The 26,803-nt window shown below is 41.7% G+C and overlaps 1 protein-coding gene across 6 annotated transcripts in view; it reads right to left on the minus strand.

Annotated features, from left to right (window-relative positions):
- GRM1 (glutamate metabotropic receptor 1) overlaps positions 1-26,803 on the minus strand; it is a 201,123-nt gene extending 174,320 nt beyond the window's left edge. For 2 of the 6 annotated variants that reach the window (XM_074896594.1, XM_074896599.1), the window contains exon 1: positions 24,261-25,376. In XM_074896594.1, the coding sequence (XP_074752695.1) occupies positions 24,261-25,023 (763 nt within the window). In that variant the 5' untranslated portion in view covers positions 25,024-25,376. Of the gene's footprint in view, positions 1-24,260; positions 25,377-25,585; positions 25,669-25,853; positions 25,950-26,751 lie in introns of those variants that run through there. The other 4 variants (XM_074896595.1, XM_074896598.1, XM_074896596.1 and 1 more) reach the window with 4 other exon arrangements.

Below are 26,803 nucleotides of genomic sequence, written 5' to 3' on the forward strand. Positions count from 1 at the left end.
ATATGATCTTCTTGGCGAAAACATTACAAGGGACTCCTTGGCCATATGTGTGGTTGTTCCAGTGCTGTGAGACAGCACTGCCTCACCATGTGCCAGGGTTTTTTGATGAGGGTCTCCATCAAGGGTTTAGAGGAGCAATGGGGTTTTTCAGGGTGTTCTATGTTTCTGCCTTGACTGAATCAATAAATGACTACATGGATGCCTCTTGATCTTGTGACAGCAGGTGTGGTAGACCCAATCCGTGCACTAAAATACTCCATGTATTTCTCTCTAGCAAAATGTAGCTCTATTTTTGATAGAGGAGTTTAGCAGTTCAACAAATATGCTTCTACAACTGCGAGTGTTAGAAAACCAGTCCCTGAAGTCCTGACCAAGCACCATGGTGCATGATCCAAAAGCACAAGACACTACAAATTCTATTTTGCTATTGTATAACCTAGCATCACTAACATGCCTCTGGTATGAAATAACATAATGTTCTATGACAAGATGTAAGCAAGATAAAGTGAGAAGATACTGAATCCTTCAGATGTGTAGAATGTTTTCAGGCCACACATCATCTGCTCCTTGTATCTAATCCAACTACAATCAACTGAATTGGTGCTGATACCAAAACACATGTGAGATTCAAAAATAAACACACTTTCAGCTTCTAATTATGCTGGAAAATTTAAATTTAAAAAAAAAAAATTTCAGATGGGCTGAAAAGTTCATTTTCTCTTTTAATTAATTTAATTGCCATTAAGTTTCAAAAGCACAAATTGGTATTAAGCATAGGTGTTAAATTGGCCAAGTGTTACAAGAACAAAATAAAACATTGAGGCTATTTATGACAGCAATTTCATTCCTCACAGCTGAGGAGGAGAAATGGGTCTTGAGAAAAAAATAAGTAGTGCAAAGGTCACTGCAAATTCTGTGTACCACTGAGGTCTCACATAAACTTCTCCAACAAAGCATTTCTGGCACTTAAGTGAAGACCTGGTGTCCTTTGTACAAGTCCCACATAATCTCCTCTCCTCCACAGTAAGCAAGATATTTAAGTTAGATTTGATGATTGTTAGTACAGAATCAAGATTTTCCCAAGAGAACACAGAAAACCTCGACATTTACCTTACTGTTGTAGAAAGAAGCTAACTATTCTTCTTAAGAGATATACCAATCAGATACCAGTCTGGATGGCACTGATATGCCCCTTTAATTAATTTAAAATGTTTTCTTTCCTAGCACGCTTTGTCATGCAACTGAATAGTTTGTTTGTATGGTTTGCATGCACTTGCCTATTTGAGAAGCTGATCATGATGCAGTGATCCTACAGGGCATCTTTAAGTAAATAAGATTTATCTTAGCCTATTTTGAAGAGCCCTCTTCTATTAGACACTATGATTAGATTGGATTAAACAAGTGATGCTTCTGTACACGATTGCATACAGAAACAAACCCACATCTGCTTGGAAGAGGGAAGTTCAGGGCATCTGTGAGTCTGCACTAAATGAGAGCAGAGGTGTTCGGGGACTGGGCAAATCCCACTTACATGCTAGGGGAATTAAATGGTGCAGAAGTGCTTAGTTGTTTCATTATCAGCAGGATTTCTCTCTTTCTAAAATGATGCTATATTTTTCCCCATCCATGTGTTCAATAAATAGTGAACAGTGGTTTTATTTAAAATATGATCTGAATACAAAATTTTCTCTATCTTCTTTGAAACTATTTGGAGCCTCAGAAGGTAATACTGAAATTAGCCACTGCTCATTTCCTTTGGTGCCATCAGGATCCAGCTCAAGACTTCCTCGTTGCACAGGCAAAATATCAACGGGGAAGGGAGAGAGAAAAGTCTGCTAGTGATAATCAAAATCACACACAAACTGTTGTCACAGATGTCAGCATATTTCCTTTATGGATTCAGCTCAAACCCCTCTAGGATGCTTACCCAGAGGAATAAGAAAATAAGAAGCTCCCTCATGTATGCAATATTAACAACTTCCATGAGCAATGCAAAACAACTCATTCCAAGATGTTACTTTCCCATATCGACAGAGAGTAAAATGTGCCCACCAAGGGCTGTCTGGCCTTTCCTCTATTTTGTTAATGTGATGGCTTCTCTTCCACTGTCAGTGCAGCCCCACACAGAGGGGGTGGTTGCATTTTTGATGCATCTGGGAAGGTGAGTACAAATGCAGAAGGCTGCTCTTGAAATGTCAGCCTGATGACAGGAATTATTGGCACAACTGTGCGCAAGCTCATTCCTGCAAAATCTTTGGCAACAAAGAACCTCAAAATCACAGGCAGAATTTGTATGAATATATACGTCCTTTGGACATTTGTTAGGCTTTTCGATAGTCCTCCCTCCTCCATAACAACAGTTAGGTTTTGTATTTTATGTGTATGAGATTTTGTGTCTAAGATTAGTTTTATCCTTAAAAACATATTCCACATTGCTATGGTATTTTCAAAAAACCTACAATCTTACCATGTACATCTGTCCAGGTTTTAATATAATCATAAAAGCATATGGTTATGCATCTTAACATATTATGAGAAGGACACGCTTTAGGCAGATCTCAATTTTCAACTTCAATAACTTGACTACTTATATGCTGTTGGAAAGCACATTAAATGACACACTGATGGCCAAAATCTACTGTTTTGAGGATGGGGATGTCACTGAATCAGAAGTTACGTGCACACATGAGTACAAAAACAGGCACTTAGGGCTTATATTTTTGACGTTTTTAAAAATGTCAAAATGCAACTTGATGCAGAGAAAGGCCAAGAGATGAAAGCTGAGTTTTAATAAATATCAGCAACACCTGTCTTCTAACTTTCGCCTTTCTTGGTTCAAACATTTCTCTATATATTATTTTGGTGCTCACTGTCTATACAGAGGCAAGGAAACTGTTGCCTGGATAGTTAGAGCAGTACAGAAGGGCCATGTTTCAAAGCAAAAATGCATAGTTGACAATGCATGCTTATAGGATTTTGGGAGCCTAGGAGATAAACTGATTATCTCTTCTGAGAGAAATAAATTTTAAAAAACCTCAGGGTATGGAACGGGAAAGCTGAGAGTGGTATAAAAACCACAGAAATCATTACTGAACTCTGGAGGGCTATTGAGTACATCTTATTAGTAAATGAAACAGCCAAGTCAAGATTACCAAGGAATTAGAAAAGACAAAGGGTCCTGCAAGAAGCTTCTGAAGTTTGCTAAAGGTCCATTGAAGTGAAAGGTATATAACTCTATTATTTTTTCTGACCCCTGAAAAGACTATTTTGACTGATGACTATTGATATAGTATTTTTGCATAAGGATTTCCATTTTTAGGGAAGTAGTTTGCCTTAGGTCAGTGCTTTTTGAGAAATTCCAAGCTCTTATTAACTTAAACCCAAACTTTTAAATGGTGCTCCTTTAAAAAAAAAATCTGAAATTATCTGGACTGAATTCCTATTGATTTTGTTTCTAAAAAACAGAGGCTCAAGCAAATGATTGTTGAAAAAATTGAGAGTTGCAAGCTTATACTATACCTCTGAGCATTCTTACAATATAGAATGGCAGTATTTCCAAACTATTTTATTGCATCTTCCTTAGCTTACAAAGAGGGCATATCAAACCAATAAGACAGCCTAAAAACAAAATGAAGAGACAAACAACATCCTGGCAAACAAACCAGGATCTGACACAAAATGTAAATGGCTAGACTCTGTGGGAGGTAAATTTAGCTTCTTATTTAAAGATAGCATTTTTAAGGCATTGTCTGACACCTTACTGCAATTATTTAAAAAGGAAAAACATGTGAAGTGTTTATTTACTGAATTAATATACAGGAACGTTCTGAAGTAATTTATTGCATAGTGGTCTGCAGCCAAAGGAACTGTATCTGATAATTCTTTTTGTCCTCTCTGTTCTCTGCTCCCTAAGATTGTTCATCATTCAATTGTGGGCAAAGAAACACCCTCAGGAAGACAACTGAACAGCTAGGTTCTCAGTGGCACTGGGACCTTGTTTGGTGGCATACTGCCATACACTGCCCAGGGAGGATCACCTCTCCTCATGGAAGCACTAAACGGCCTCAACTAGTGCAGTGGCTTTGATGCTTTTTGCCCTGTACTGCTTGCTAAATGTAGTTGTGGTTGATGCCTTCTTTGGAATCACTTTCATTAAGTGTTAGAGAAGCCTCATGATAACATCTAAAGGAAAGCTCAGGAACAGCAGGACCTTTATCAAGATTTAAATCCTGTTGCGATGAGTTTCACTTGGCACCTCTCAGCCACAGATTAGAGTCTATCTCAATAACCAGCAAACAAATACCATTACTAATAATTATGTCTGAAATGCATTGCCAAGATACCTCTGCAATATCTTATTGGAACACAACTGCTAGCCTTGCTTTCAACCCTACATCCCAAAGACAGCTGTAACTGAAGTTTTACAAGAAAGTAACTTGCAAGAGTTCCCCTCATAGCACTCCATTTTCTGTTAAATCTCATCAACAGTTATAATAAAATAATGTTTGCATTTCCAATGAAAAAAAATCCAACTTGAGACAGAAAAGACTGTTAACAAAGTCATGCTTTAAAATGTCACCTCATACATTGCCTGGGAAAAGAGGTTAGATGCTACAGTTTTCCCTGGCAGTGTTAATCAGATTAGTTATTTCATTTTGCTTAGAATCTAAGAAGCTAATGGGTTTGCTATTTTTGTGGGTAGATATCTGCCTATAACAAAAGTATTGCTGGTCAAAGATAAATGGATTTAATTTTAAAAAAAATCCAAATCTGAATTATCTATTACACTGAAATCATAGTGCTAGGAAAAAAAAAAAAAAAAGTTGAAACATCACTTCCTGAATTTCATCCACTTTAGTCACTTTTTATTATAGATGTCAACTCCATCAGAATATCATCTGTCAAAACGAATTAGTGGAAAATTCAGTACTTCACTTTTAATGAAGAATAAGATTGTAATAGCATTTCAATTTTCCTTCATGTTCTTGTTAGCACTTGATAAATGCTCTTTTACAAGCTCTGCTACTCTTCTGACATGATGCCTGCACTTCAATCTAACAAATCTAAAGAAAGGCAAAAGCACAAAGCTTTCTGGTTTTCTTAACAATTCATGAGATCTCTGCAAACTATTTTCATCTTGATGACTTAATTTCGGTGGATTAGTTGGTTTTTTCCTCCCCTCCTAAATAATGTTTTATTTTAAGTGGATGTCCGTATTAGCAGAGATTAACGAACACAAAACAGTATGTCAATGTAAAACATCCAAAGCACTTCTGTATGTTCATGTATGTATATACAAGAAGAGGGGAATGAACTATTTTGTATCTGACCTATGGGATGCTCTGAAAAAATTTTTTTAATCACAAATTACTCTTTTTCTTTCATTTCTCATATTTGAGATCCATCATAATGCTACACTGGGAATAGACACTTCTCTTAAAACATCTGCTGTACTTATTATCCTTGAGAAAAAAAATATGGCTTTCTTCAACACAAAGCTCAACTGTAGGCTCAACTGAAGGCATAACAATCGCTCAAGTGGCCCAAATGTTGACTGGGCAACCTTTCTGAGCCACACCATCAGAGATTTGCCATCTTCTGCGCACACAGCAACAGCCATCTGCTCCGCAGGGAGCTTTGTCACTGGAGCTGACTCAAAGTTTGTGAAAAGCAGGAGCAGAAGGGAGGAGGGGCCCTGGGATGCAGGGCTGCGTGAAAGCTCTGGAGCAGTAGGTTGGTCATTCCTGGCAGTTCCCAAGATGCAAAGACTAGGAGCCCTGACCGCTACTCTTGGGAGCTGTCACTCCCACAGGCAGCAGCAGCTACTGTCTCTTCCATCATCTCTTGCCCTTAATGACACCAACAAGCCCTGCCTGCCCAACTAAGCACAGACAAACTGGGCAGTGGAGCTGTGCCTTCCTTTGTCTTTTCCAGTAAGCCCTCCCAGAACATTCTTTGCTTAGATGTGAACAGTCCTTCCTGTCTTGGAAAAAATGGAATTATGCCTTTTGGCTACAGTCAGTGGTATGGGAGTCCAAAAGGTAATAGAGAACCACTAGAATCTGGAAACTTCAGAAAAGAAAAAGAAGAAAGGATACTGATAAAGGATAATGATGATGGGTCAGTGCTAGAAGAGATTCTGCAGAACAGGGAGAAGCATTTACTAAGTTTTTATGTTCTGTATTTTGGGAAAGAGACAGATAATGTATACATACCAGAAGATGATGACGGTGTTGATGGTGATGATGAATGGCAATTTCCCTTTCCATATCAGAAGGAAATCAAGTGGCAGCTCTGAAAGGCAGGCATTTAAAAATGGATGTGTTCAGATAACTTCCCACAGAAGTTGCTGACGAGCTCTCTGAACTACTAGAAATGATTTTCAATAGCTGTCGGAAGTTGTAAAGTGCCAGAGGACTGCAATAAAGGCAGGGTTGTGCAACACTTTACAAGGATAAGTGAGGTAACCTGAGTAATTACAGGTCTGTCAGCCTGACATCCATTTTAGACAAAATAACTCAGGAGCTGACATGGAACTTGAGTAGGAAAAAAATTAAAGGAGTGGGGCAATATAACAGGTGCCAAATGTTATGTGTATGTGGAAACTATATCTTTCAAATTCAGTTATCCAAAATACCTTTTATCAATGGATTTACAAGCTTACTTATTAAAAACAATACTGTCAATGCAACAGAGTGAGTTTTCCACAAGATATCTACCTTCAACTTGCATGATATTTTGGCTATGAACCTGGAATGATAAAAATCAGTATTGCATACATAAAATAGATTAAAATCTGGCTGGTAGGTTTCAACATATACTTGCAGCGAAAGAACACTCATTGAATGGGTGTCTCTTTATTGTGTCCCATAAGGATCTGTTCTTAGATTTTACTAGTTAACATTAATCAGTGACCTGAAAAAAAAAAAAATACAAAAGCATTACCAATAACATTTGCAAATGACAGAAAGGTCGGGAGACAAGTTACTAATGCAGTATGATCTAGGTAATTCAGTAAACTGGGCATAGACAAAGAAATATGCAATTAAATAGACACATAAATTTAAACTCTCAGGAACTACAAATGCTGCACATACAGGATTTTGGACTCCATCACAGGATGCAATTACTGGCTTGGGGATTATAATAGATAAGCACTGAAGGCAATGCTGTGGCTAAAAAAATAATAGAATTGGCGTTTAGTTATGTAAGTAAGTGTGATACTGTAGCAGATAGATAATATTAATTTAATTCTATTGCAAATCATTACGGCTGCTTCGGCAGTAATATCCAGTACTACAAGATATTGGAAAACTCGTGAAGTTTCAAAGATCATGAAAGACAGGAAGATGTAACTTGAAGTGAGCTATCCAAGGGCTCAATCTCCTTCTCGGATAAAAAAAAAAAATCCCTCCAAAAGAACAACCAAAAGCAAAGCATTAAGCAACTTTTAATTGCAGAAGGAATTAAATTCTAGAACATTCCAAAAGAACTATTGGTATTAAGGAACTTACCACGCTGGATTTTAAAATGGGTTAAGTGTACGCATACAATTATACAATGTGGGGAGTCCATGAAGAAGGTGCTTGAAGAATCGTGTGATTTTGAGTTGGACTGTATCTTGGAAAACTTCCACTCAAATGGCACCAAAGCTGGATCTCTGCCTCTACTCTGGATTCCTAAAATATGTTTCCTATTTCAAACAGTTGAAGTTCTTGTAAAATCACAGCTTCTAGAACACTAGGGAATATCTTTAAAATGTCATTAATCTGTAACGTGTCCTTATAACTTGTCAGCACAGTTGGTCACACAGATATCCAGACTACTTAAGCATGAAGCATCCAACCTGGGAACTGTCCCCTGCAGTGCTCTAGGCTGTAAATCTAGATTAAATAATATTACACTTCTAAGCACTTGACTAGTTACAGTTTGAAATGCTAATGCCATTATCTCGAATGTATTAGCTGTGAAAGCTTCAGTATGCCAACATTACAAACTCAACAAGGCCTCTGCAGTTCAAGTCAAGCAGTTCAACATTTAGAGCTCTCATCAGAGAAGTGGGCAATACAGCTTCAATTTCAACATGAGAGGATAACAAACTGCATCCTACACACAGGACAGTGACTTAATCACTGAAATACAGTGTTTCTTGAGCTCGGCCCTACTGGATCTGGCTGCAATGGAGTTAACTTTCTTCATAGCAGCCTGTATGGGGCTGTGCTTTGGATTTGTGGCTAAAACTGGTGCAATAACCAGTTGATAACACACCAGTGTTTTGGTTATGGATGAACAGTGCTCACACACAGCACCAAGGCTTTATCTTTTTCCCCACTCCACCTTCTCCTTCCCCCACAGTGAGTAGGCTGGGGATGGGCAAGAAACCGGAACGGGGACACAGCCAGGACAGCTGACCCAAACTGGCCAGTGGATTACTCCATACTATACAACAATGTGCTCAGCAATAAAAAATGAGGTAGAAGCAGGGTTTGGGCTTCCAAGGGGGTCATTGTTTGGAGACTGACTGGGCATATGTCTGCCTGTCAGATGTGGTGAGCAATTTCCTTTGTTTCACATGGTTTTTTTTCCCCTCTTCCTGCATCTGTTAAGCTGTCTTTACCTCAACACACAAGTTTTGTCACTCTTGTTCTCCCTATTTTCTCTCCTTATCCCATTGGTACAGAGTAGGGAGGAGTGAGCGAGTGTCTGGGTTAGCTGCTGGCCAGGGTCAACCAACCACTTGGAACAATGAACACACAAAAAGGTCTTGCAAAATACAGCAGTGTAACATTTGGCAGTAATGCTTCACAAAATGGTATTCCTGTCTTCTCAGAGGAAAATATGATCCAGAATCTCTTCCAGTTAGTGTGATCAGTGAGATAACACATAAAATAAGAACCACCGTCATGTTTTCCTCCTTGGCTCTTACTAACAGTGCCACAGAAAAAAAATTTTTTTTAATCTTGACATAATTTCTTTTCAGATATCCACAGCACTTTTTCCATAATAAATACAGGAATGAATCACCTATCTCTACAGCTGAGCTGTAGCCAACCACCATTTCAAGGTGATTTAGGATTAAGGTAAAATGTCCCTATTTTTTTTTTGTTTATTTCATGTAACTGTGAAACATATTTGGATCCCTCTTGTCTACTGGATTTATTCCTAATTAGCAGTGAAGCAGAACTCCTTGATCCACGCAGAACTTAAATGTTCTGAATAACATCAAAGTTGGAGAAATTAAGGGTAAAACATCTGTGCTTGCAGGTGTGCATCATCCCCACCCTCTTGTTCATTAAAATGCATGCCTTTGCCTATTGCTGCTCCTGATTACAGTATGGAGAACATCCTTTTCCCTTTATCCTAAATAACAATGGCCTTTGTCACCACAAAGATAATTAGTAGCAGCATAAAGCCAAATTTCCCTGAGACTGAAATTCAAATGTACATTACCATGAAGCAGTTCTTTATAAAGATTTACATTTCTAGAATGTATCCCTGAAATCTTTCTAAATAAAAATACAGCAAACTGAAGAAATATTGTTTCTATTAGTATGATGTACAGGCTTTCCCTTAGCTCCCCTACTTTATAAGCCTCTTACTTCATATAAGTGTACATTTTCCTCATATGCATGTACTTTTTCACTGAAATTAGGTAATAATTATACCCAAAATTTCTTCCTACAGAAATTAGTGGCAAATCTTCCACTGACATCAGTGGAATCAGCCTGAAAGTCAATTCTATTTATAGATTAAAATAATTTACAATAATAAAAAGCTAATTATGGTCTAATTGTAATGACTACAAAACCTTTTTCAAATTCTTTGCCTGTCTAAAAACTAAGCTTGCAGGTCAGCTCAGACAGGGCTTTTTTTTCAGTCTAAAGAAAATGTACTTCCCAGTGACTGAGGGCATGATCATCAGTTCTGTATAGTCCACAGATGCTTACACCTGGTTGTTCAAATTACCAAAATGTGGTGACTTATAGTAAAAACATGACAATAACAGTGCTGAAGAAGAGTGATTTAGCAATGTGTACTTTTCCAGAAGGCAATAAATAAATAAATAAATAGTCAACTGAGCTTTTTAGAAACTGTTCTAGGTATTAATAGAATATCTCTCTCTGAGACAGAGGCCTGGGAGAGGATACTATAGGAAAGACCAGAAGAACTTGGTACAGAAAGGTACAGGCTGTGATTATTAGGTGATGGGGTAATGATACCCAGAGTTAGAGGAAGAGCCAGTTAGAAGATTCCTATAGGATGTTTCTTCCTTTGGAAGGTGCTGATTCAGTGAAATTGAATGATTCTTCAAGAATCCTTTCATTTCAACACATTTATCCCTAAAAGAAGGCAGCTCAGAGTTGTTTCATGGCAGCTCCCAGTCACCTGTGTTCTGCCATCTATCACACAATGAATGCCTACTAAGCAATGAAACATACATAGTGCTTATTCTGAATGAGCTGTGATTTGTATTTTTATTTTAAATTTCTGTGTCACAAAATATTGTGTATTCTTCAATTTAAGTTAGTATTTGTTAGAGGCTAGACAACATAAGATAGCTTCCTTGGAAGTTAAAGTCTGTACAAGTATAAGGAGGCTGGCAACACCAAAATCCAGTAGCCTTTTACAAGAGAAGTCTTTATGTGATGGAGACACAGAAGTAGTTCCTTTCTTCTTATGTTTTTGTGTTATTTTCCTGCACATGTTATGATAAAAGAGCTGTCTGAGCTTGTGAATTTAAGCACATACAAATCAGCACTCTAAAAGCATTCATTAAAAAACAGAGAGGAAAAAAATCCAGGTGACATTTATCCTAGTGTAGTCCAGCTTCTAGCCAAACTAATCAATTATTTCAGCACTCCACTTTACGAAAGGCATCAGCAACTAACTTTTTACCTGTCTCTTCAAAGCAGCACATCCAAAATCCTCCCCTTTTTCTCCAGCTGGCAGCAGCCTTTCTTTAGTCAACCCACTCATCAGTTTTCAAAATCTTCTGATATACACAGTTCTGAGGCTGGTTTCCCCCTAGCCTAACCCACTACACAGACCTTTACAAGGCTTATAGATGCTAGTTTCATCAGTAAAAAGTCTGTCTTTAATGTGATGTAAGTACATCATGCCTAATCTTGTAAGGCACTGGACACTGCTGTGATGTGGGCAATCCCCAGAAACTGTGTCCTGTAAGTGTGTGGTTAATTCTTGTCCTCCGTAATTCAAGTGCTGAAAGTTAAGCTACTGTTCATATGCTTTCTGGGATCAAGCACGAGTATTCTGCACCTCAAGGGATCTTTCCATAGAGTCAGATGTATGGCAAAATTTCCGTCAATAGCTCCCACTGACTTCATTAAAGCCAAATCACAATTCTGAATGTAAACACAGATGTATTTCCAGAATTTTAAAGAGGATTTTATTATTCGTATGTCCTCAGGTTATGAACTATAAAAAACAGTGATGTTACTTTGGATACTTGTGGTACCAGCGCATTTCTGCTTCACAATTCACAGGCAACACCACAGCTATGATAAAAGTGGAATACATTATTTCACATGGATTTGGACACAGTAGAAAAGGCAAAGTAGGTGTGACAAGGACAATGGCTTTTCAAACATGACTATACTCTAAATTGCCTTCTAAGAGCACATGAAGATGTTCATTGCATGAAGGGATAGAATCTATAACATGCTGTCTGTGTTCTGAAACAACCTGAAAAAATGCATGCCTGTATTTTCTGTTAAAACAAATATTCACAAAATTCATGACTGAATTCCCTTCTAGAAAAACTGCTAAGTAAAAATGTTAATTACCCTACCTACTAACTTCTTATTTTCCTCCATAGTGCTGTTGGGTTTTTTTTATTTTGCATAGGCTGGCAGATGAACTATATCATTTTAGGGACAAAGGAGTATTCTAATTAATGAAACCATAGAAAAATGTCACTGAATCCTTTTTGAAAACTTGCTGTTTCCTTTGGACACAGGGGTCAACATCTATGTCACAAGTAAAGGAATAAGTGTGGTATAAAATCTGCATGAAACTGAAAATTGCCCCCAAGCAGACAAAAACAGTAGGAGCTAAAGGGGTCTGTAATCTAATGGTAAAATGCATAACAAGCACCAGCTCCTGGTAAGGGAACAAATACTGACTTAAATTAATGCATGTAAACTGCAACAGCGGATGAATTTGACTGAAGGGATTATTTCATCCTGAGTTTCTCTTCCTCTACAATCAGTATCAACAGCACAGAATACTTTGAATTTTCTAAGGCAGCTGAGCAGATGAGTGAACACATGAATGTTAAGCTACTCTTTAAATTAAAATTTTTCCTGCCTGCTTACATAATCAAAACCATTCATAAATGAATAAGATTTAATGCCAGAAATAACCATCAGCTCTTCATATCTGACCACCTCTGTAACAGCTAGCCCATACATTCACTCCAGATCCCACTGCGTGGTGTCCAGTGACTTGCATTTCAAATAAAACTGTTCTGGAACATCTGCAGCAAATTTTGAATAGACAACATCAAAAGTCTGAAAACGTATCACTTTCCTTAGTCATTTGTCCCAGTGGTTAATCACTGTCACAAGTAAAAATGTTTGTCTTTTTTCTAATTGGAATTTGTGGGCTCACCAGTAATAGGTGCTTGTTATGCATCTAACCATTAGGATACAGAGCCCTGCAGTTCCTCCTGGTTTTGTTTGCATGGAGGAAATGAAATATTTTTTTCGTAAATCAAGCTGTATCTCTTTTTGACAAACCAGAGGGACTAAGCTGGTTTAGATTCCTGCTATAAAGCACGTTTTTCAGTCCTCAAATCATTTAGAGTTTTATCCCTCTCTCTTTTAAATAGTTTATTTTTAAAATGTTGACAACAGAACTGAACAAAGAATAGCAAAATTAATACTAATAGTCCTTAGACAAAGTTCCCACTTTCTCAAGGATGACATTAGCTTTTTGTATTTTGAGTTAGAGTTTTTCTGATGCAGCTCCTCTACAACCATGTAATATATTTAAGACTTCTTTCAGGGACACAGTTCTCCTACGTAAGTTGCATAGGTGCTTTATTCCTGTATTTATCGTTGACATTTGACTGTATTAGCATGCATTTTCTTAGACTGGGCCTATTTTTCCAAGAGATCTGAATCTTCCCTTTTCTGCCCATTAATTGTTATTTCACAAATTTGCATATCTTGTCAGCAATTATGCTTTGTTTTGCATCAAGGATTGATGAAGACGGTGATGCTTTAGACCCTTTGTCAAGCTCTGTGCAATGCAGTAGACATAATCTCATTTGATGTTCATTCTTTACTTGCCGAGGTCAGCGTGCTGAGTGTTAATTTATACAACGTCTGTTTTCCTGACATTGCATTTTAATAAAAATATCCTGTAATTCTAATTCAGTGCATTACAGAAATCCAAGATATTTTATCCGCACTAGCTACCAAGTTTGCACTTTCATCAGGGAATAAAATCAGGTTGGTTTGAGAAGACCTATATTCTGTAGAGTCACACTGATTGGCTTTAACTTAATTACAATTTTTTTGTCAGCTGAATCCTGAATCATCATCTTATTATTTTTCTGGGGATTGCTGTCTTGGTAGCCAGAGCTATCTGCCATAGCTCATTTGTCTTCTGCGCTTGGATTTTTGACATAACACTGTCCATTTTTGGCTGTTCCATAATATACTGAAATCAATATTTATTGCCTCACTCAAGTTTATAACATCAGTTTTTCACATTACTCTCTTCATGCTGCAGACTTTTACTACATCCTTTTCTTACCCTTTTGTAGGATGCCAACACTGGAGGATACCATTGCAGGCATGGTTAGAGGCATGTGTTATACAGAATATTGGCTACCTCTTTCTGAGGTCAGTGACAAATCCAGAAGGAGCTCCTGGAAAACCTTCCTGTCATTCTTTGTAATTTCACCTGGATGTTGGCACTGTGTGGGAGGGAGGACGAATTCAGGCTCTGGGTGACTGGCACCATGTCACTTAGTATGCACAGACTGAGCTGTTAGATTTGACAGATTTGACAGAACTTGACAGTGGTCAAAGAATGGTTTGAGTCAGCAGGTATCCACGTGGAAGAGGAAGTCTGAGCCTCTTTACGAGGGAATGCAGTGACACCTGAGGACCACAACTGTAGTGCCTAGAGGAGGAATGGAACAAGAAAGGACTGTGATATCCAGGGTACTGGGGCTGCTGCCTGGCTCATTCCCCCTTCTCAAAATCTTGAACACTTTTGTTCCAGCAGAACGACTGTCTCCACTCAGCACTTTGCTTTATATTGCTGTAGAGTTTTTAATCTGATCCTGAATATGAATTTACCCTTCCAGGGAAATACGGCCTTGCAAATAAGGGCATCCTCTGAGAGAATGCTGTCGGCCCACTGCTGTAACCCATTCTGACCAGTTCAGTAGGAGTGGATTTTAACTTTCCAGTCTCTCAAACCATCCTACCAGTTTTAGCAATGCTGATAATCTAGCATTCCTTTACAGCACTGTCAATATTCAGTTTCACATATTTGCTGGTCAGACAAGAGGCTGAGATTTATGCATGTGGAGCCTGCAGTCAGAGCAATACATTCTCGCTAGGAGGATCACCATCTTTCAATACCCAGCACAATGATCTACATGCCAAATTTCCATTTGCTAAAGCCTCTCTACAGCACCATGCGGGTAAGAAAGGCTTACATAAATAAGCATGAAAGGTTTTCTCACTTCCTGACAATTAATTACAAATTTATATTCTACTCCACATAGGAGGATACATTCAATGTTCAATGGAGCTTGGCCAGACATTTTAAGAAAGCATTTATGAACCCTTATTCAGATTTCAAATAGCTGTCACTTCAGCAATATTCATGCCTCGTTCTTATTGCTGTTTGCCAGGATGAGTTTTGTTTGAATAAATGTTTGGGAAATTACTAGCTTGTACAAATACATCTGTATCCACAGATGAATAAGGATGAAAGTTGCTGGTCAAACAACTGCAAATTGTGTCTGCACTTAAGAAAATGGAAATTTTCTCCTCAAACAATTTGCAGAGAAACAAAAGTTAAATTCACTGGGAAATTTGCAAGGGAAGAGGTGAGCTAGTTTCAGCCTTCTCCTAGTTGGAAGGAAAACACTATGTATATGAATATCCTCTAATATCTATGCAAATCCAACAAACAATGTTTGCCTTCACACCAATTTTACACTATTTTCAATTAACTACGAGATCCTTCTAGCTGTGGGATTCACAAGCCCTGTGGATTTTTAGTGCTTTCTGAGGAATGCCAGCTCCATAACCTGAAAAAATAACACGTGATGGCCATTCTGAGCCCCACTCAGGATCCACTGGACTCAACAGAGGAACACCAGCTAACTTCAATGAGCCCTGGATCAAGAGCTTTACAGTTACACTTTCTCTCTGCACCAGCACTGGATATGAACTTCTTTGCTTTGTCTACCAGAACTGCCAAATGCCTATCCTTACAACATTTTTATAAAATTTCAAAGGGACTTATAAATCATTGCTGGCTGTTAATATAATCCAAACACACTTTAAGAAATTAATTTGTTTAAAAACATTCAGGAAAGGATACAAACGGAAATTGTTCAAACCATGGAACTGTATAACAAGCTGTGGCTTTTCAGTAAAATTAAATATCTGTCACACTGGGTTTTGATAGACACAAGCCATCTAGGCAGTGGCACATCACAAGAGGAAAGGACAGCTTGTGATGCACAGTACTTTTCATTAAAAAGCACCCCACGTGTCACAAAACACTGTTAACACACCTTGGCTCTGTAGGTACTACTGCCAGACCATAGGTTAGATAACGGAAAATGAAGGCAAATCTTACATACTGTGCGTTGATTTATTTTTCATGTGTGTTATTCATCTGCTCACTGAACTCACAAAAGAAGAAACAGCTCTTGATTTAGTCTTGAGCAGTATACAAGGCTTATTAAGCCCTAACTATCCAAAAAATAGTCTGTAATTGTGACTGTACTTTAGTCATATTTGGACAGAAAAAGCTGTATGTGAAACAAAAAATCAGTAACAGTAATCTTTAATTTAAAGCAAAATAAATTATATAAAAATGAGAAAGTTAATTTCAAGGACATTAAAAGTCACAGGCAAAAGAGTGAAATACTAACAAATTACATGGAGACTACTCAGAAATATATGAGAGGCTGAAAACCAAACCTCCAAAAGGATCAAAAACCCCAGCATGATAAAGCAGAAAAGCAGATTTCCTAATGCTATTAAAATAAAACACAGTAAAATAATAATATAAAAAAACCTTTAAAAACTCGAAGTTGTGACCTAATGAGGGAAAAGAGAACCAAGTATACCTTGACAAACGAAATACAAAACTATAATAAAACAAGATGAAACAATTTTGAGACATAAAGGCATAGAATCTAATATCTACCATTCTTCAAAAATTCCAGAAATGGGAAACTTGCCTGATCTTCAGTGATAACCAGTTATATAAAAAGAGCACTCAGGAAAGATAAAACCATAACAGAAACATTAAATTAATTCTCTCAGTCTACACTGCCAATGAAGGCGGATAGGATGGTTCTCATACAAAGGTCATTCCTCATATAGAATAAGACCTAACTGTTGTCTCAGAGTGTCAACAGAATGTATTTTAGAACAAATCCAGAAGATGGACTTCAACAAATTGCCAATGCCAGCTAATTTTCTGTTATGGTACGTTATCATCAGTTAAACTGGCCTTAGTATCAAAATGGAAGCAGTAAAGTGGAAAAAGTAATTTTATGTTTTCACATATCAGTTTTCATTTTTTTAACAGAATTTATAGACAGTACAGAGGCATAGAGGGTAATTCAATGAACAACAGACATGATACTTCAGCAGAGAAGGTATTTCTGCACAAAGCTAATTGGTAGGAGCCATAACAAAACCAGTATTAATGCATAAATTAAAAAATATTCCATATTAGTGAAGAACCAACATAGCTTTTGCAGAGAAAATATGTACCTCAGGAGTTTATTAGCCTTTTTTGTTGGAGCAGGTAACCATATGAACGATACAATCACTACAGAGTACATGGAATTTAAGAAAGCTTTTCCCTTGATAAAGGCTCTCAGAGAAATAGAGGTAATATGGGATAAGACAGAAGGTCCTGGATTAATAATTGGCTAACAGATAGGAACCAAAGTCTAGGAAATAAACTCTGTGTCAATTAATGAAGAGTAACACACATGAGGAAAACCGCATGTATAATGGCCTCTGAAGTAGGCTTTACCATTTAAGAAAAAGGTTTTGTAGTAATTTTAAAGTATTTTCCGACAACATCCATTCAGTGCACGGTGGTAACTAAAAAGGTAATGGACTACTGGAAGCTTATTAGGAAAAGTCTGAGAGCAATACTGAGATTGTTACTTCACGAGTAAGTTTAACCGTGGCGTAACCCCATCCTCAATACTGAATATAGCTCTGTTTCCCCACATTTCATGCTGAAATTAGAAGTACGGTATAATGATCGGGATTGAAAACCAATGAGAGTTTTGCATGAATGTATGAAGTTAATGCAGTCATCAAGGAATAGTTTTAAGTAAATAACAGGAAACACTTGTTCACACAACATACAATTAAATTCTAGAATTCACTGTTACTATACTATGGAGATTGAAGTATAAATAGATACAAAAAAAGATTAGACAAATTTATAAAGCAAAGGTCCATTGGTGGCTGATAGCCCTAGTATTTGGGAGGTGGCTACATACTGGAGCTGTGAAGGTATGCTCTGTACATGTCCAGTTCTTGCTTCTTTTAATATTCAGCCCCTTGTTGAAGGATCAGTAGGGCAGTTTTAATACCTCTTTAATTTTTATTTCCTTTCCTCAGCCAGGGGCAGTTTGTTTTTCACTTAAGTTGCTATGAAGAGCCTTTATATTTATACTATTCTTGGTTTACTTCTTGCACACAATTTGTCTACGGTGTGAGGTATCCTAATCAGGACAGGGTTTTAAAAAATGGTCTTCATCTTGTGTTTGTCCACTGGTAAAGAACTAAGACTGATGTAAACTCAGTTGACTTCAGTGACCTTATGATGCTCTGGGGTCCACGAACAGCCGTTTGTGAGCACTCTTTTGTACTGGACAGGAATGGGGGCTGCAGCCCAACAGGCAGCAATGGCTACATTGGCTTCAAAGATCACAAGACTCCAGCCACCTCTCTCAACAGCCAATTTTGTGCTGTGTTGATAGGCAAGAAAGATCTAGAAGTTGTTATTTAAACTGTACTATAATAATAATAATAATAATAATAATAATAATAATAATAATAATAGCAGTATTAGTGTTTGGGAAAAGATCCAGTCTGAAAAATTAGCCAGCAAACCCGAGCTGGTTACCCACTGTGTCGCACTCATTTGTTGCACACCTCTCTCCACCCATGTCTGGTGCTATCCCTTAGCATCCCTTAAATACCCATAGGTGAAGGAATGGTTTCTTTAGGTGAAATGCTACTGTAGTTCATGTCATCAGTTTCTGGCCCTCCCATTCGGCCTGCCAGCACAGGTGTTAATTACGGCCATCTGTGATGGTGGCTTATGCGGCAAACACCTGCCACCCAGAAAATATACTGAAATCCCTGCTTCCTTTCACACGGGTCAGTGAGCACCAGTTAGTAATGACTTTGATCAGTACTTTTCTGGGTTGTGTGTGGCAGGTGCAATGCTTCTGGTCTCACGCTGCAGTTACTAGCTCACAAATTCATCAGACCCCTGAAGAATCTTTCTCAATGGGTGACACTACTTCTAGTTATATCATCTCACTTCACATAGCTTTTGGTTTTCTGTCTGAGAAACCTAAGCACAAGCACCTTCATATTATGAACCATATGTTCAAAGGAATATTTTAGAGGCATTTTCACACAGATTTTTGAGAAAGCCAAGATCATTTAAATTTTTAAAACAGTCTCAGTGAGACAAGAATCCTGCAGGAGTTTACAAGGATCGTGGGACATACAAATCTGAAAGCGAGGGCATAATGCAGAAAAAATAGAAGCAAAGCACAAATGAATCCATGGTATTGACTGATAAATATGAACTCTAGCAATATTGCTGAGAAGGCAGGTGTAGAGGTTAGATTAGTCTTTGGAGTTGATTTAACTCATGCAGCTGCCGGTTTTGTAGTCAAAAAGCTAGACTATTTGTGAATTTAGGAGTACTGCAGAACAATATATTTTCAAGAAAGAATTTCTCTTGCTCTCCATGGTGTTTGTCACCCACAATAATTTTGTCAACTTCAATCAATGTAAATGATTCTTCCAGCACCTTCTAATAAATATAATTCATGCATCCAATGCAGGGAATATTCTAGTCCCTACTTGTTTTCAAATTAGTTTCTGTCTTCCTTGAGACATATCTCTCTAGAGAAACTATAAAAAAATAGATTAGAATATGCATTTGTGAACACACATCTCAGGCATAATTCACAACACTTCATGAGATTAACCTTTAAGAGCATCTTTGTAACTGTTGTTACCTATAGAAATATTTGTAAACTCTGAAATTTCAAACATTTGAATTGGGGCTGCTTTTCTCTACTTCCTGGTCATAATTTTATCAGAAAGTATTAGTCAACGAGTGACACCATAGAATTAATAATATAACATTGTTAGAAACAGCTGTAAGAACATTTTATGAGAAATTAAACACAATTGTATGAAAATTATTCCTTTGAGCTATTTGATGCTTACCTGCTTACCTTTAAACAGAAGTGTTTTTTTAGCACCGCTAAAGCTACTTTAGTGAGTTCTACTGAACGAACTTATTTACTGTGAAATTTGCAGTAAAGTGTAAGATTCACTCCCTTCCATCCTCTTTCCAACATGTACAGTCATGCTTGTGAGTTTCCTGTACATTGCTATAATGGAGAGCATGTGGCAGTCAAGTTATCAAAAATTGTTGTTTCCACAAAGTCTACATGTTAATCTGTTGGAATGGAAATTGTATTTATAAAGGGGTATTTGTACTCTAAAGTGTAAGAATGGTCCATAAATCACAAATGGCACTCAAGCCGTTCTGTCCTGCATGTTCAGATTTCGTTTTCACAGAATAAAAATCTCACATTTTATAAGGCTAACACATATGCAAAAAATTAAAAGAAAAGCCAGGCACAGCCACTAAGTATTTCTATTCACTTATTGGAAAGTGATATATTTGGAAGATGAGGTGATAACAAGGCTTCTTACACCATCATCTCTCCTGCCTCCTCTGTAAGATGAACAGCTAAAAGTGAGGGATTTGGTGGAGACTCCGTGATGATCACTAGCCAGGGTGCAGGCGTCCTGTGGGTTCTGGAAGTTGGTATAGCAGACAGCAATCTCACAACCACTCTGCATTTTCTGGAGACAAACCTATTAACTTCTATGCCTTCAGCATCACACCAGCACAGAGGTGGTGCCCGCCACCTCTGCTCAGCATTTCTTGCCTCATCCCAGAGGCAGCCCAGGGTCTGTTCTCCAGGCAAGGAAGAAAGTACCCCCTTGTAGTTCTTCACAGTTTTACCAAATAACCAGTGGTTCCCTAGTAAGTGAGATTATCTCACTGAAGATCAGAATATCTCACTTGGAAAGTAACCCTTAGCAAGTGCAGCTCCTTCTGCCCTTATCACACTCGGGATTGTGCCCAATTTAACAAACGTGCTTTTCATGCCTTTGATTTCCACAGGAAGCCTTGGCATCCACTTATGTGCATTTCCAGATAAGAATGACTTCCAAGCCTAAGAGCTGAGATGTACACATGCGAAGAACTCCAATTACCTTTGAGGAATTCCTTAAGAAAATAATAGCCTTGAAAATGCCTTGAAAATACAGTCACACAGTCTTCCGCCAGCAGATGCACAAATTTCACACATCTTCTAATGACTGCTGCCCACTCGGGAAAAAATGCACTCTCATGATGTGCAACTATGCTCAACTGAGATGCATAATAAAATAACCAAACATAGTAACTCATCTTTCTTTGTTCTTTAATGTGAAGCTTTATGTGTCAATTCGAATCTAAAAGAAGCAATGTGCTATGTGGCCTTTGAAAACATATTTTATTCACTAGCTAAGAAGATTTTACCCAATGTTTATACTTCTTAATAAACAACTGTGCAAAAAACTACAACGGGGATGGCATACCTCCACGCAACTTCATGTACTAGTGTGTAGAGACTGTGTATAGTTAAATATCGTCACCACTAATTAACATTAATTATCATACTAAGACATGAATAATAAATTTTCATGTCAAATGCAAAGTAGGATATTGAGGACTACTTAAAGACATCGTGCTTCATGGGTGATTTCGTGGATCTTCATTCTCATGGCATGTGTAGGCTTTATGTTAAGAAACGTGGGCACTGAATTGTGTGGTATTTATTTCCAATTTTCATTAAAGGTATAACTGTGTAGACTGGTATTGTTTGGGACATTTAAATAACTCCAGCTAGAGTATAGGAGTAGAGGAAGGGTAAACAGAGGAGTTGGATGGTTCAGGCTGTCTGAGAAAGGGCACATCACCTCTGGGCTATTTCTGTAACCCTGCCCTGGGCTACTGTAGGCTGAGGAGCATGGCTAGCTGACACAGGTAGTCAGTCAGTCAGTCGGCTCAGTGGTCTCATTGCATCCCCTTGTGGTTGGGTGGCTCCAAGAGCTGAGGATTGTCCATCCCCATGAGAACAAGGGGTCAGGTAGGACCCGCGCAGCTTTTCTGCTCTCAAGAAATGACCAGACTGGATCTGGAGTACTCAGAAGATGAAAGAAACAGTTAACTTCTTCACAGTGTCAACATGTGCATTTCCTAGAAACATGCCCGTTTCTCACAGTTCCTGCTGAAGTGATTCTCCAACCCATGATACCCTAGAATTCCTTCCAGTACATTTTGCAGCCCACCGTAAAGACAGCGTAGAGGCCTATGAGTAAGTGTGGAGGAGGAATGTTTCTAACTACACTTTATCCCTGTATTTCCAAACATAGCATGGATGGAACAGCTCCTGTTCACAGAGACTATTACTTAGAGTGGCTTTGTGTTGTCTGCAAAGAATGATACCACCTTTAACAAACCAGCAAGCAGATCTCTCACAGTCAATGCATGGGACTTGAAACAACAGAAATGTAACGGTTTACACCAGTTTTCATTAATATGAATTTCACTTCAAATAGAATAGGAAAAAAATGGTCTCTGGAATCCGCCCAAGAGCAGTTGGGATGGGGTTAATAACTTGTCCTTCTGGAAAGAAAAACAGAATTTGAAGCTTGCTACGTATTTCCAGTGGAATTTGTAGCTTGAATCCAACAAAAAAGGTATGGCAGAAACAGATTAATAACGATTTTTAAAAGCAATCTCGAGCTGCATAATCTGTAAAATCCGTGGGGTGTTTCCTACGAGGAGACCGTTGCCTTGTGGGGTAGAACCGATCTACTGTTTTCAAAACTATTACTTCAAAGTCTATAAAAATACCTTGCAACAAGCATATTTCATCAGTCAGTAACACATTCATAAAAATAGATATTTAATTAAAATTTCCCACAAGCAATAACTGAAATTACTCCTTATAATGATCTTTTAAAAATGAATGAACAAATAACCTTCATAAGCTGTTGTCTTTTCCAGGAGAGGTAAATCCCGCTAACGTTAATGCGAGTTACATCTCCAGCGAGAGGGAGGGAGCAGAGAGCGGGTCCCTTGAGGCAGCTCCTCGGGCACTGTGAGCTAGCGCAGCTGCCCGAAGTGCCTTGAAGGGCGAGATGGTGATTTACGCCAACAAAAAATTTACCCCTTTCATGTTTATTTTTCACTCTGGCCTTCCACAAGATCTAATCGTATCTGTCAGCAATAGAGAATCTTAATAGCTCATGTCCAACTCTTGCTAGCAGTTCGTTTTCTCATCTGAACAGAGCACAAATGAACTGTAAATGTCAGGTCATTGCTTCCTGCTCTTATTTTTTCTCACACCCCCCCCCCATCAAGTTGCAGCTCTTTCATGTTTCAGGTGTCCAGTTTAATCCAATCCACCTTTCAATGTTGTATATGCAATTCTTCCTGGAGATTCTTTTATTTATTCATCATAATATATGTCCTTAACTCTTTTTACTTAGTCATCTCTGTGAGAATGAAAGGTGTGGAGTCAGCTCAGTAACCAGAGGGAATCATAAATCAAATCCATGCAAGAGATATAGTCAGGGAAACAGAACAGCTGCAAAACTATAGCAATAACGCGGTCGGGTTTGCAATTTTGTAATGAAAAATCCCGTTTTGAGGACCATACCTGGACTATAGGAGTGTCACAATAATACATCGCAAGAATTTGCTTTCTATCAAACGCAATCATTTCTGTAATTTATGTTGGTCCACCTCGCCTGCCTGTAAACCAACGTCTCCTTTTTCAAATGTCCTTACTCTGGACATTTTTCTTTTGATATTTAAAATTAGTAAAACCTGTTGACTACGAAGAGAGTGTACAGAGCGATGTGTTTTACTATTGCTCAAGCTGCATGAAAACGCGCTTGCCCGGACCTGCGGACAAACTAGCCGCGACCTTTTCTTTCCCACGGGACGTGTGGCTTTGCAGGGGCTACCGAGGGATTATCAGGTTTCTTTCCTCTGCGTTCGCAGCCCCCAGAAAATTACTTCCCACGCAGCGGAGCCAGCAGCTAACCCAGGCGCCCCCGCCGCGGTGGGACGCGGTGCCTGGGGCAGAACCGACCAACCTGCCGCGGCGGCGGCGGCCGCGCCTGCGAGTGCGGCTCCCCAGCCCCACGGGCAGCCCCCCACTCCGCCGCGGCGCAGTCGGGGACGCTGTCAGCTCCAGATCCCCTTCACTTTTTGCTCGGAAATCCACGACCCGCCCCGTTCGTGCGTGTGCATGAGGACGGGGGACGGCACCGCCGCGGAGACGCCGGATTCCCGCGCTGCTGAAGACCCTCCCGTTGCCCGCAGCCGCGGCGCCCGCGGCTGGGGGGTGGGGGGGGGTGGCGTGGTGGGGAGTGCTCCTCCGCGCCGGGGGAAACCGCACACACATTCCCCCGGTCACCTTAGAGCCTCCTCGGTGGCGGCGGCCGGCAGTCCCTGGGGAGAAGGCGGCCAGGCCGCCCGAGGTCCCGGCGGGTAACCCGGCGCCGGCGCGTCCTTGCGGAGCCCCCGCCGAGGGCGCAGCGCCCCGGGGGCGGCCGGGGTTGGGGTTTGGGGCGGCCGGGGGCTCCCGGGGGAGGCTGTGGGCTTCCCCCCATACCTACCTTCCGTGTGGACGGCGGAGACGTAGGTCCAGTTGTAGCGCTTGACGATGTCGAGCATGGCCCTGGCTTGCAGCGTGTCGGACGGGACCACCCGGAGGAAGTATTTGTACAGCGTTTTGTCGCTCAGGTCGATGCTGGTGGCGGAGTAAGCGATCTGGGGGATGTCGAAGAGCTGGAGCAGGTTTTGGACTTGGATAGCAACCGAGCTGGAGCCGGGGCCGATGACCCCCGCGATGGGCTTTTTCACCCTGGTCTGGGGCTGGGGCTGCGCGTCGGAAACACAGCGGGTGCCTCCGTCCCTGTCGTCCCTGATAGAGATGAGGGAGTCCCGGATGAACTCGATACTCTGCTCCAGGGCCACCGAGGAGTGCCAGCAGGAGTCTCGGATCTCGCTGCCCAGCGTGATATTGGGTAGCAGGACCGGGTCGGCGTTGATTTTATCCAAAGTGTGAAACATGGCTTCGACCCTCTGGATGCCGTACTGCTCCCGGATTTCCCCGCACTTCCTCTCGGGCACTTTCTCAGCCGGCGGCTGGTGATGGACAGAGAAGAGGGCCCCGATGATGACATCCCCGTCCATCCGAGCCACCGACCGCTGCGAGGAGGCGGCGGAGAGGAGCATCCTCCGCCCGGCGCTCCGGGGCAGCACGTCCATCTCCAGGAGCAGAGCAGGGAAAAAGACCAGCAGGACGCCAATCATTTTGTTGCACGATGTCATCCAGACCCAGGTTACGAATTTCATGGGCTCCTCTTGCCTGCACATGGTTTAAGGACATGTAGGAAATGGCATCCGCTTCCCCCCGCCAGCGCCCAAGTTGCTCCAAATACCATCACAGCGAAGCCTCACAGCATCGCTCTCGAGGGTGCCAAGGCAGCCGTCATCCTAGTGACTTCTAACCTGGTGGCATAGAAATAAGGGATAAAACAGGCTAATCGGGAAATCGATGTCAAACCAGAGCTCGAGAAAGCAACCCTTCCCCGCACGGTTCGAGATGACCGCTTTCGCAAATGCCCAGGGCAATTTGCTTCCGTGAGCCTCTCGAGAGGAAGTTTCAAGACGGATTAAAAGATGCGTTTATCTGGCTTGACGTACGATCATGCATGCTCACATACGTTAGTTCAGATGCTCCTCTCCGCAGCCGCTCTCCTAGACAAGGCGGCTGCCTCCCGCACCCCCCGGCGCACACACCCTCCCCTCCGCCCCCGGGAAGTTCGGAAAGTTTGACGAGGTCGGTGGCTCACGGGAGACGCGTCCTAGCCTGGCCCCGGCGGCCCCAGCCCTGAAGGCGGGGTGGCAAGTGCTTCTCTTCTCGCGTTCTGACTACCTGAAGGCATCCTTCGCAGCTCAGGAATTTCCTTTCCCAACACAGAAAGGCGGCGAAGAGAGAGCGAGCAATCTGCCCTGCCAGCCACGGGAAATGTCATTTAAAGGTCACCGAAGGGAGGAAGAAAGGAGCCACTTGACAGTTTAGATTAACTTTTCCGTGTGTAGAGGGCAAAACCGTAATTCAGCCAGGGACGCGCACATGCAAGCGGGGGAAAATACATATTTGTTACTAAGGCAACGGCGGGCGAAGTCCTGACGTGCCTTACCGGCACGCCTGCCTTGCATGCAGGCTTCGGGCGGGGAGAGGCGGCCAGCCCGGCGGCTGGGCTTGGAGCCTTGAAACGCCGTGGTGGGAAGGGGGTGGGCGGCGCGGCTGCCACCGCCGCCGCCACCGCCCGGGGAGGCGGGAGCGCGGCCGGGCCGGGCCGGGCCCCTGTTGCACGGCGGCGGCGGCAGCACCCGGGACAGCGCCCGGCAGCCGCCGGCGGCCCTCGGGCCCCCTGTCCCCTGTCCCCTGTCCGCCGGCCCACGGCCCCGCTGCTCCCGCCCCCGGTGCCACATCGCCCCGGTGCCTCGTCGCCCCCCTGCCCCGCTGTCCCGCTGTCCTGGCCCCGCCACCGCCGGCTCGGCCGCCCGCCAGCACCCTTGGGCGCTTCCCCCAAACTTCTGCCCTCCGCCCGGCGCTGCTGCCGCGGTTTCCCCGCCCGCACACACGCACACACACGCACACAGACAGACAGACAGACAGACACACACACACACACACACACACACACACACACACAGACACACAGGCACACGCACACCCCCCCGCAGGCGCGGAGACCGGCCGCGGCACGCACCGCCCCAGACTGGCCGCCGCTCCCCCGTCCCTCCCCGGCGGCGGGCAGGGGGCCGGGGCCGGGGCCGGGGCCGCGGCGGGGCCGCCCGGCGGGCGGCGCGGAGGGCTGGGGGCGGGGTCCCGGGGAAGGCAAAGCTCCGCGGGGAGCCGCCGTCCCGGCGGCACGACCGCGGGGGCAGGCGGACACAACCGCCTGAAGTAGCCTCCCCCGGGCAGCCCCGGAGCCCGACCCCTCCCCGTGCCTTTCGCCGGCACCGCCTGCCCCTCGGGCAGCCCCACGGCCGAGCCCCGCGGTCCGTTCGGAGGCCACCCCCGGGACGTACCTGGCCGGGTGAGGCAGCGGCTCCCTGCCTGCGCGGAGCCGGCACCGGCGGC

The sequence above is a fragment of the Athene noctua genome, chromosome 1 (assembly GCF_965140245.1).
Source record: "Athene noctua chromosome 1, bAthNoc1.hap1.1, whole genome shotgun sequence".
NCBI lineage: Eukaryota > Metazoa > Chordata > Aves > Strigiformes > Strigidae > Athene > Athene noctua.